The sequence below is a fragment of the Salvelinus alpinus genome, chromosome 9 (assembly GCF_045679555.1).
Source record: "Salvelinus alpinus chromosome 9, SLU_Salpinus.1, whole genome shotgun sequence".
NCBI lineage: Eukaryota > Metazoa > Chordata > Actinopteri > Salmoniformes > Salmonidae > Salvelinus > Salvelinus alpinus.
Window position 1 is genome coordinate 37,228,846 of NC_092094.1, and position 12,769 is coordinate 37,241,614.

A 12,769-nucleotide genomic window follows, 5' to 3' on the forward strand; every position below is an offset into this window, starting at 1 on the left:
TGGTTGAAAAATTGCAAATAGATGTTTTGCCCATATCGTGCAACCCCACTAACAACCTGGTAACTTTACAAGTACAGTGCCTTCAGAAAGTATGCATACCCCTTGAATTATACTTTTATTTTTATTTTTATTTTTTTTATAAATACTGCCTGAATTGAAAATGGGTTAAATATTTTTTTAATACACCTAGGGATGTAAAGGGTCGGAAACTCTCCTGGAAATATCCGGAAATTTTCTGGAAATTTTCAATGGGAAGTTGAGCCCAGAAATTTGGGGAATTTTGCTTAAATTCATCAAAAAAGTTAGCTTTATAACAGTGAACCTTTTTTGTGGGATTAACATAAGGCAATTCTAGGTCTTCTGGCATATTTTGGTTAAACTATCCCCAATTCAATGGAATTGCAACCCTCTGCATGCACAGTGCATTCTCCCATCACATATACAGCTGCTTCTCAAGATCTTGCACACTAATGAGATGCTATTGAACCCATACTACTACACTGTCTGAGCCAAGGATTGCATGCTCTCTGGTAAGTTTTGATTACAATACTGGTTGCGGTGAATATATTTTATGACATACATTATTTTTTGTTAACTACTAAATAGTAGCCTACTGCAAAGTGTGTTTAAATCGTTTCTATCTTGTTAACAAATTATGCTAGTTAGTTTTTGCTACCATGTGGGTTTTCGCTTACTTGAGCCTGCTAACTAAGGAGTATTAATTCACCTGTTTCCATACATGTTTCATTTTAAAACATCTTACAAAGGAGTTGTTTAATCTAACTGCTTAACTATTTATATGTACATGGATTTGTATTTATTTTTTTACTCATTTTAGTGCCATGGGCACTATCTGATGTGTGGAGACATTTCACTGCAGCTAATGTAGAAGGAAAAGCTGTGTACATTTGCACATACTGTGCCAAATTATATGTGAAGAATGCAAAGAAGATGCAGAATCATCTGGCCAAGTGCATAACGTTCCCTCAGCGCTCACAACAAGCAACCTCTGACAAAAATCCCTCTACTTCTATTCAAGGTGAAAATGATGAATCAGACACCTTATTGATAGCAACAGCTCATGGTCCTCCTGGAATCAGTTCTTTTGACTCAATGGAGGAACGTAGTCCGAGAAATGCTGATGAATGTCTTGCTCGAGCTATGTATGCAACTTGTTCAACTTTGATGCTCACAGGCAATGTATATTGGAAGATATTTCTGAATGTTCTTTGCCCAGCATACACCCATCCAACCAGACATGCTTTATCTACTAATTTGCTGGATGCAGAGTTCAACAGAGTTCAAGTGAAGGTCAAGCAAATCATAGAGAAAGCAGACAGTATTGCGATCATCTCTGATGGGTGGTCGAATGTTCGTGGGCAAGGAATAATTAACTACATCATCTCCACCCCTCAAACAGTATTCTACAGGAGCACAGACACAAGGACAACAGACACACCAGTCTCTACATTGCAGATGAGCTGAAGGCAGTCATCAATGACCTTGGACCACAGAAGGTATTTGCCATGGTGACAGACAATGCTGCGAACATGAAGGCTGCTTGGTCTAAAGTGGAGGAGTCCTACTCTCACATCACACCAATGCATTGCATCTGCTCCTCAAGGACATCATGGCACTGAAAACAATGGACACACTACAAGAGAGCCAAGGAAATGGTTTGGTATGAGAAGGGTCATCAAGTTATAGCGGCAATCTACCTCACCAAGCAAAGTGAGAAGAATAAGAACACCACATTGAAGCTGCCCAGCAATACCCGTTGGGGTGGTGTTGTCGTCATGTTTGACAGTCTCCTGGAGGGGAAGGAGTCTCCAAGAAATGGCCATATCACAGTCTGCCGATATGGACAGCCCCATCAAGAGGATCCTCCTGGATGATGTATTTTGGGAGAGAGTGGTAAGCAGCCTGAAACTCCTGAAACCTATAGCAGTAGCCATTGCACGAATTGAGGGAGACAATGCCATCCTGTCTGATGTTCAGACTCTGCTTGCAGATGTAGGAGGAAAAATCCGTACTGCCCTGCCCACTTCACTGTTGCTCCATGCAGAGGAAACTGCAGTTCTGAAATACATAAAAAAGTGTGAAGACTTATGCCTGAAGCCCATACATGCCGCAGCGTAGATGTTGGACCCCAAGTATGCTGGCAAGATTATCCTGTCTGGTGCAGAGATCAACAAGGTCTTTGGTGTCATCACTACTGTGTCTCGCCACCTTGGCCTGGATGAGGCAAGGTTCTTGGCAGTCTGGCAAAGTACTCTTCCGAGCAAGGGCTTTGGGGATGGAGATGCAATATGACAGTCGTGCCAACATATCTCATCAGCCACCTGGTGGAAGAGATTTTGTGGATCTGAGGCTCTTTCCCCTGTTGCCTCCATCCTTCAAATCCCACCAACATCAGCCGCCTCAGAGTGCAACTGGTCCTTGTTTGGGAACACACACACCAAAGCACGCAACAGGCTGACCAATACAAAGGTTGAAAAATTGGTGGCCATCCGGGCAGATTTGAGTTTTTTTGAGCCTGACAACAAGCCATCCTCAACAAGGTTGGAAAGGGACAGTGAAGATGAGGCCTCAGAGTCTGATGTTCAAGAGGTGGACATTGAGGAGGTCCAGGAAGAAGACATGGAAGCCTGAGAGGATGACAACCAAAGCTTTAGTTTCTAGACTATCATTTTACAGATGTATGTTGAAACCGTTTTTGGGAGATGCGATGGATCATTGGGGATCATTCAACATTCCCTATCTTTTGTTGTTCAGTGAAATCATCCCATGTGAAGAGGCAGCTCAATTAAAGTTCAATTCGTAACAAAATAGTTTTTTATTTCTATTGGAAGGATTTAATCATGTCTACTTATGATAAGGTAAAAGGTTTCTGTCTCCGTATGATACTGTATGGTAAATATATCCAATGCAAAAAACATATACATTTAAATGTTATTAATATTAGTTTGCATGTATTTCTGTTAATTCCCACTGAAAGTTTCCACCTCTGAATATTTCACAAGATTTGCAACCCTAAATACACCAGTGCTTCATTTCAGCTTTTGGACTGCTTTGTTACGGAACTTATTTGGCCAGATCCAGTACCTCTCCTTGCATGCAAAATAATTGTCACTTTTTAATGTAAAACTTCAAATAAAACGGTCAAAGTTCATTCGATTTGCCTCTTAGTTAATTCTCCTGCCCCCACAAAAAAACGGGTATGTGAAAAAGTTGATTTGAAGCCCAGGGCTAGTATTCTAAGTGTTGATTTCAAATATTGTTTTACAGAGCATATCGGCCATCACTAGCGAGTGAGCTGCGCATCATTGGGTGAAACTGGAAATCATTTTTAGGACTATAGTTTCCTCCTCATATAGCCTACAATATTTCTCTACACACCTAGGCCTAGTCTATTGATGGATTCAAGACAATGTTGTTTTTATTGATCTCAGATGATCAATTTGTCTGTGTCAAAGTAGCCTGCCATTTTGATAATTTGTGCTGTATTAAAATGATTCTGCTTAAGTCTCCAGTCATGTAAAAGTACGTAGAATTGCTTGAAATGTGTTTATAAAAGGCAAACATTTTCCTGGTCCCTAGGCAACTAAAAATGTTTCCCATGTGTGCAACATCAATATGTGCCTCTACTCTACTGCTCTATGCCACTATGCAAATACAATGATATGCAATGCTTTATTATAATTCCACTTAGACATTATGTGATATTGTGTGTAGGCCAGTGAACAGAAATCGATATTTCATCCATTTTAAATTCTGTAACACAACAAAATGTGGGAAAAGTCAAGGGACATTTTGTGTCACAGAAATAGAGGAAAAGTGAAATGTTCTTCAAGAGATGCTTAAAAAATAAGTAGGCTTCATATATCTCAATCAATTAAAACATGAATTTCTTTGGTGCTTCTACATTTTGTGATGCTACTAACTTAGAAAAGTTAGGAGCACCAGAACGTTTTTAATTTAGAGACCTGGCTATAATAGAACAATGGTTCTAGAATGAATCTGAATGATCCCTATCCAGGACATGTTCTGTTCTGTCACGCAGCGTGTTTTCTGTTAACAGCAGTCGAACAGAGGATTTTTTTATTTTTAAATAAATACACGTCTGCTGGGTTACAACGCTAACAGGATGTATTGGTCTGTTTTGTCAATGGGCAAGCTAAATACTTCTAGCACCTATTTCTCTTAATTCAGTGACTTTATTGAGTTAGAAGAAAGAGCTGCCACATTGCAGTGGAGTGTTTAGTCTAGCTGTGATTTGTAGTAGAGGTGGACCTTTTCTCACGGTCCTCTCCTAATTTACCTGGTGGTGTGAAGACTGCTCCGAGGAGCCTGTCAAGGAGCATGACGCCCCCCAAACAGCGCTGGTCCCTTCTGGATGTGTTTCGTGACACGCTGGTTGAGAGACTGTCTCAGAGCTGCTCCTGCAGTGACGTCTCCTCAGTCCACCTGGCCTCTGCTAACATGCAGACTGACGTAAGTGCTGCTAGCCACTACAGAGAGAACCCACTATATCCCCTCTAATCTCTAGTTAAATATGTGGCAGAGCATGGTAGTAGAACCTCAGTAGAAGAACTATAGTAGATTGTGTTGTGCTATCATGTAGATCCTCTCTAATGTTGGCCATTGTAGAATCTGTGTTTATAGTCAGCTGTTGTGTCCCTCCTCTTTGGGTCTTAAAATAGTATTTAGTAGTCTTTGCAATGACCGACGCAGCCTCCTCCTCTCCATATGAAGCCTGTATTTGTTATTGTTCCAGAGAGGTAAGCCTGGATGCTCAGCAAAGCAGAGGCCTGATAAATGAGAAGTTAATTAAAGGGAGCAGGGAGTCTGTTTGCTTTTTTGGACAGAGGCCAGGCTGCTCTGCTCTGCTCTGGTTTATAATAGAGACTTGGCTGGCATGGGCTCACAGGGCCCCTTGGCTCTCTTTCTCTCTGTCTGACTCTCAATTATCATACTGTATGTTAAAGTCAAATGGAGACAGTACCATCACATTTTGAAACTATCATCCTTGTGCTCTTCCTCCCTCCTCCTCTCTCTCTCTCACGCTCTCTCTCTCTCTCTTTCTCTATCTAGAACATGCTGAGGAGGCAGGAAGATATGGAGAATGGCACAGCATGGTCTAACTCCTCTGAGTCATCAGATGACTCATCCAGCCCTCAACTCTCCCTGGGGCTGCGTCACGCCAACAAGAATTTGGTCCAGCCAGAGGTCAAGGCCGCCACACCCTCCATTGAAATCTCCTTTGCCCTCCGAGACACTGCCACCTCCACCCCTACCCGCTTAGCCAAACCGGAGGATGTGCAGGAGGAGACTCAGAAGGAGGAGTCAGACATTGGGGCAGCGAGGAAAGATGAGGCTTCTGGGAAACAGGCAGTGCCTAACGGCCACGCCCGCTACTCACGCTCACTCAGCCATATCAGTGAGAACAGTGCCGATGGCGTACTGATAGACAGGTCAACCAGCGAATTTGTGGAGCCCTCTGAGGTCACCTCCCTGCAGTCTGGGATCTGTATAAACGACATTGAGATGGTGATGCCTGCCAGGGCAGAGTGGACCCTTATCCCAGGAGCGACTGTGGTGGTCAGAGACCCCCCTGAGCAACGCGCCCCAGCTACTGTGACCATGGAGGAGAGCAGGCCGGAGAGCAGGTATTCTGCAGTCTCTATAGAGTCAGACACGGGGTTAGAGGTTGTTTCAGGGGCTGTTTCAGAAGTAGAGCCAGAACTCCAGAGCTCTGCACCTTCTAGGACTGATGCAATGTATCAGCAAGGTGCCTCTCTGAATCCCAGACCAGACTCACAAGCACAGACCCAGAGCACAGAGGGCATATCATACAGTGCCTACAGGGCAGTGGTGGTGGAGGCCAAGAAGCCTGAGGCTGTAGTAGAGGCCAAGCCCACAGAGGGTGAGAAGCAGCAGGCTGTGGACAGTGGAATTGAGGAAGCCCTGAGTGCAGTCATCTCCTCTCTGGATGACTACAGGGGACAGTTTCCTGAGTTACAGGTCCTGGAGCAGGAGTTACAACTACTGGAGGAGACATTAACAGTGAGTTACAACTGTGTGTGTGTGTGTGTGTGTGTGTGTGTGTGTGTGTGTGTGTGTGTGTGTGTGTGTGTGTGTGTGTGTGTGTGTGTGTGTGTGTGTGTGTGTGTGTGTGTGTGTGTGTGTGTGTGTGTGTGTGTGTGTGTGTGTGTGTGTGTGTGCACATGGCTCTGTTTCGTGTTGCACCTCACAATGGAAATGGCCACTTCATAAGAGTGAGGGGGGCATTGGTGGGAGCTGAGTAGATTTCAGCATCCCAGAATAACACAGTTCCCTGTGGGACTGCGATCAGGGTGTGGAACTTCCTGCCCCTCAGCTCAGTCTGAATATTTCCATCCCACAATGCTGCAGCAGGAGATGTGTTTACTGTCGCTGGGAGGCCATCTGCCTGTTACACATACGCACAACCGACACAGATAGATACACATCAGAGCTCACTCTGAGCCAAATCCGCTGACAAGGTGATAGGAAACAGAAAAATAATGCTTTTTTTCCCATGTCATAATTTTAGGAACACACTGTTTTTTGTTCAGACACTTTCCTCAGGTGATCCATTTCCAAATAGGGGGTGTATTCTCACAATCAGGACTTACATTGTTTTCAGAAAGTATTCATACCCCTTGACTTATTCCACATTTTGATGTGTTTCAGCCTGAATTCAAAATGTATTAAAATATTTTCTCACCCATCTATGAATAATAGCCCAAAATGACAGTGAAAACATGTTTTTAGATAATTTGTGCAACTTTATTGAAAAGGAAATACAGAAATCTAATTTACACAAGTATTCAAAACCATTTTCAATGACACTCCAAATTGAGCTCAGGTGCATCCAATTTCCTTTTGATCATCCTTGATGTCACTAAAACTTGATTGGAGTCCACCTGTGGCCAATTCAATTGTTTGGATGTGATTTAGATAGACGCACACCTGTCTATATAAGGTCCCACAGTTGACAGTGCATGTCAGAGCAGAAACTATACCATGAAGTCAAGGAACTGTCTGTAGATCTCCGAGATAGAATTGTGATGATGCGTATCTGGGGAAGGGTAGAAAACAAGTTCTAGAGTGTTAAACGTTTCCAAGAGCACAGTGGTCTCCATCATTGGGAAATTGAAAAACATATGGAAATACCCAGGCTCTGCCTAGAGCTGAAGGACCTTGTTCAGGGAGGTGACCAAGAACTAAATGACCACTCTGACAGAACTACAGAGTTCCTTGGCTGAGATGGGAAAACCTTCTAGAAGGACAACAGTCTCCACAGCACTTCACCAATCTGGGCTTTAGGGAGAGTAGCCAGACGGATGCCACTCCTGAGAAAAAGACGTGAAAGACAGAGCATAAGGCAAAATATTCTGTGGTCTGATGAGACAAATGGAACTCTTTGGCCTGAATGCAAAGCGCTATTTCTGGAGAAAACCAGGCACAGCTCATCACCCATCTAACACCATCCCTACTGTGAAGCAGGGTGGTGGCAGCATCATGCTATGGGTATGCTTTTCAGTGGCAGGGACTGGGTAAGGATAGAGGGAACAATGAATTCCTTGTTGAGAACCTGCTTCAAAATGCAAACAACCTTGGACTGGGGCAAAGATTTGCGTTCCAACAAGACAATGACCCCAAACATACAGCCAAAGCAATGCTGGAATGGCTTCAGAAAAATGTGAAAGTCCTTGAGTAGGCCAGCCAAAGCCCAGATTTGAATCCCATTGAAAATGTATGGAAAGACTTGAAGATTGTTGTTTACCACCGCTCCTCCAGCTAACTTAAGAGCTTGAGAAAATCTCCAAATCCAGATGTGCAAAGCTGAAGGACATACCCAAGATGACTCAAAGCTGGACTCAAAGCTGTAATTGCTACTTTGTCTACAAAGTATTGACTCAGCGGTGTGAATACTTATGTAAATTAGATTTAATTTTCAATAAATGTGCAAACATTTCAAAAAAAAAAAAAATCAATTTGTCATTATGGGGTATTTTGTGTAGATGAGTGAGGGGGAAAAAGTGTATTTTAATACATTTTGAATTCAGTCTAACTCAGCAAAATGTGGAATATGTCAAGGGGTATAAATACTTTCTTAAGGCACTCTATATGGCATTAAAGTGGATTGGTGAAAAAATAAGATTTTTTTAGTGTGTGTTCTGTATGTTTGTACATGTGTGCATGTCTCTCCATAACAAGTGTGTTCTGAAGGGCCGCACCTGCAGTCGTTCGTCCAGTGTCCAGAGTCTGACGGTGGAGACAGCCCTGGGCAGCTTTGACTTTCTCAACACCTCAGACCTGGAGGATGAAGATGAGGAGAACTGTGAGAAGAGGAGTGTGACGGACAGGTCAGGTTCCATAACATGGCTTCCCTCCCTAAATTCCATCACAGTTATACAGATTACAAGTTTTGCTCGTAAAGGAGTTATATTTCCCTGTGTTCACTTACTGCCATCTAGTGATCCCACAACACAGCTTTAAATATGCTGGATGTGAGAAGTTCATTGGTATTCTGAATGATAATGCCTTCACCTGGTCTAAATGTGACATGACATGTAGACAAGCCATGGCTCTCTGGGGTACCACTCTTTGGCAACAACTCTCCTGATGTACTCAGTGTTTCCCCTAGGATTTTATTCAGCAGCAGTGGCAAATTTAGTGTGTGTGTGTGTGTGGGGGGGGGGGGGGGGGGGCTACTCTTGTGGCTAAAGGCAATGTCACGACCAACAATTTTAAAGGTCCTCATCCTGCCCGCAGAGACCATTTTGCTGCTTAAAGCTATGGGGTAGATTTTTTTGTTGTTGCAGTTTTATTCTACACATTTTGCCATGGATTATGCCATGTTCTTATGCTATCTGAGTGACTCAAACATAACTAAATAAATGGGGGCCCATGCCATGACATTTTGGGAATTTTAGGTTCTCCCTGACTGTCTAGTTTTTATGTTGGTGTTAGTTCTCAAAGATTATCTTATTTATAAATCTATAGCTCTATTGTCTTTTCTACATACTTTATCTGGTTTTAGCCATTTAAATTAACACTGAAATGTTTTACCATCCCCCAAAATTATTTTCAACAATAAATATACACTACCGGTCTAAAGTTTTAGAATACCTACCCATTCAAGGGTTTTTCTTTTCTTTTTAATATTTTCTACATTGTAGAATAGTAGTGAATACATCAAAACTATGAAATAAATAACATACATGGAATCATGTAGTAACCAAAAAAGTGTTAAACAAATCAAAATATATTTTGTATTTGAGGTTCTTCAAATAGTCACCCTTTGCCTTGACAGCTTTTGGCATTCTCTCAACCAGCTTCAACTGGAATGCTTTTCCAACAGTCTTGAAGGAGTTCCCACGTATGCTGAGCACTTATTGGCTGCTTTTCCTTCACTCTGCGGTCCGACTCATCCCAAACCATCTCAATTGGGTTGAGGTCGGGTGATTGTGGAGGCCAGGTCATCTGATGCAGCACTCCATCACTCTCCTTCTTGGTCAAATAGCCCTTACACAGCCTGGAGGTGTGTTGGGTCAATGTCCTGTTGAAAAACAAATGATAGTCCCACTAAGCCCAAACCATTGCTTGTGTTTCTTGGCCCAAGCAAGTCTCTTCTTATTATTGGTGTCCTACAGTAGTGGTTTCTTTGCAGCAATTCAACCACGAAGGCCTGATACATGCAGTCTCCTCTGAACAGTTGATGTTGAGATGTGTCTGTTACTTGAACTCTGTGAAGCCTTTATTTGGGCTGCAGTTTCTGAGGCTGGTAACTCTAACGAACTTATCCTCTGCAGCAGAGGTAACTCTGGGTCTTCCTTTCCTGTGACGGTCCTCATGAGAGCCAGTTTCATCATATCGCTGGATGGTATTTGCGACTGCACTTGAAGAAACTTAAAAAGTTATTCAAATGTTCTGTATTGACTGACCTTCATGTCTTAAAGTAATGATGGACTGCTGTTTCTCTTTGCCTATTTGAGCTGTTCTTGCCGTAATATGGACTTGGTCTTTTACCAAATAGGGCTTTCTTCTGTATAGCCCCTTACTTGTCACAACACAATTGATTGGCTCAAACATGTTAAGAAGGAAAGAAATTCCACAAATTAACTTTTAAGAAGGCACACCTGTTAATTGAAATGCATTCCAGAATGCCAAGCGTGTGCAAAGCTGTCATCAAGGCGAAAGGTGGCTATTTGAAGAATCTCAAATATAAAATATATTTTGATTTGTTTAACACTTTTTTTGGTTACTACATGATTCCATGTGTGTCATTTTATAGCTTTGATGTCTACCACACTGGGAATGTGATGAAAGAAATAAAAGCTGAAATAAATCATTCTCTCTACTATTATTCTGACATTTCACATTTTTAAAATGTGGTGGTCCTCACTGACCTAAGACATGGGAATTTTTACTCTGATTAAATGTCAGGAATTTTGAAGAATTTTGAAAAATTTGGCTAAGGTGTATGTAAACTTCTGACTTCAACTGTACATACATACATACATACATACATACATACACTGGTACTATATATATATATATATATATATATATATATATATATATATATATATATATATATATATATATATATATATTTAGAGTTACTATACATAACTTTAACCCATTTGTATAAGAGATTCTCCAAAATTGAAATATTCCAGGCATTTATATACAAATTCCAGTAGTACTTTATCTAAAGCCTTTTCAAAGTCTGCTATGAATACCAGGCCTGGTTTCCCAGATTTTTTATTGTGTTCTATTGTTTCCAGTACTTGTCTTATATTATCTCCAATGTATCGTCCATGTAAAAAAAAAAAACTGTCTAATTAGGATGAATAATATCCGACAATACCTTTTTTTAATTCTATGGGCTGTGCATTTTGCTTGAATTTTTGCATCACAACACTGAAGAGTTAGTCCATTTCAAAAATTGGAGACTTGTATCTTGTTATATTTTCCACTTGGGTCCTGTTTCAGTAACAATGAAATCAGACCTTTTTGTTGAGTATCTGATAGTCTACCATTTTTATCGGACTGGTTAAAACATGCTAATAACGGTCCTCTGAGTACATTAAAAAAGGTTTGGTATACCTCAACTGGTATGCCTTCAAGCCCTGGACCTTTCCCGGACTTAAAGGCTTTAATTGCATCATCAAGTTCCTCCTCTATAATTTGGCCTTCACATGTATCTTTCTGTACAGCTGTTAATTTTACATTGTTAATAGAAAAAAATGTTTTACCTTCGGTTAGTGGAGATGGAGGAGACTGTAACTAAAACATATGCTTAAAGAACTTTCCTTCCTCTTTCAAAATATAGTTTGGTGAATCATGGGTGACTCCATCATTTAACACGTTTCAGTTAATTATTTTTGGTAGCATTTCCTCATTGGAAGATAAAATAATTTGGTGCATTATTATTTCACATTCCTTCCAGTTAGCTTTATTTTTATTATTTTATTTGTATTTTACTGGGCTGATGGTGCCTGCATCTGATTGTCAGTCTCAGCAGAGGGAGAGAACAGCAGGCTGAGGGTCCGCCTCTCAATGTCCCTCCACGCTCCCTTTCCTTCACTGACACTTACCAAAAAGAGACACCGTCCTCCAGCTGATGGCACAACTCGAGTCGCACTTCATTATTTCTGCCTCATGCACAAATTCGTGTTGTTACTCCTATGAACAGAGAAAGTGAAATTCCTCTAAAAAAAGACCCAAGCCGCTAATAATAACAATGCAAGGCTATCGATACACTTTCCTACTCATTCATTACAACTGCAGTGCTGGTAGCGCAAGTGGAAGAAGGAAGAAGGCGCATTTTTATGACTTACAAAAGTGTTGAATAAAAAGTGTTGACAGTGCTGAGTAAGAACTTTAAACAAGAACTTGCTCATAAAAACAGAAGCTCTTTGCTGTATGTGTGGAAAGTCTCTCTCTAGTCATAGTTTTAAATATTTTGAAATCTCACAGTATCTACTTTGCTGTAGTTTTTTTTACGCCTGCTACATTACTGCAGACACTGTAATCTGAGCCATCTGATTGGCCAGCGGTAGGCCTATAGAACACTTGATTTTCTTTCCGGTCCCGGCCCAGAAGGCAGAGTTTTTACACATTTATCCACCCTCTTTGGGCTCCCGAGTGGCGCAGTAGTCTAAGGCACTGCATCTCAGTGCAAGAGGTGTCACTGCCGGCCGTGATTGTGAGTCCCATAGGGCGGCGCACAATTGGCCCACCGTCGTCCGGGGTAGGCCGTCATTGTAAATAAGAATTTGTTCTTAAGTGACTTGCCTAGTTAAATATAGGTTAAATAAATAAAAAATGCTCATACTCTATTTGTGCTCCTGTATGGATGTTGTGTTTAGTGAGCACCACAGTGCCCCCCGCAGGCCGTCAGAGGAGAGTGCAGGGGGAGATGAAGACTGTGAGAAGAGATGCTGGGAGTCCCCCTCCTTTGGACCTGTGAGCACTGGCTGCCAGGCTCTAGACCACGCTCTACTGGTTCATCTAAAGAATTGCAGCGCCCAACTTCTGGTAAGGATCATGATATATTTGTAACAAACACCAGTGGTGTAAAGTACTTAATTCTTGCCGCACGGATCCCTTTAGCGGGATCATTTTCGTAAACAACCGCTGAATTGCAGAGCGCCAAATTCCCAAAAAATACTAAAAATGTTTAGAATCATGAAATCACAAGTGAAATATACCAAAACACAGCTTAGCTTGT

General features: G+C 41.6%; 1 protein-coding gene across 3 annotated transcripts in view; it reads left to right on the plus strand.

Moving 5' to 3' along the window:
• The window catches only part of LOC139584750 (rho family-interacting cell polarization regulator 1-like), an 88,418-nt gene that overhangs the window by 61,366 nt on the left and 14,283 nt on the right, over window positions 1-12,769 (plus strand). For all 3 annotated transcript variants that reach the window (XM_071416933.1, XM_071416932.1, XM_071416931.1), the window contains exons 13-15: window positions 5,095-6,066; window positions 8,257-8,393; window positions 12,408-12,576. In XM_071416933.1, coding sequence (XP_071273034.1) covers window positions 5,095-6,066; window positions 8,257-8,393; window positions 12,408-12,576 — 1,278 coding nt within the window. The remainder of the gene's footprint in view (window positions 1-5,094; window positions 6,067-8,256; window positions 8,394-12,407; window positions 12,577-12,769) is intronic.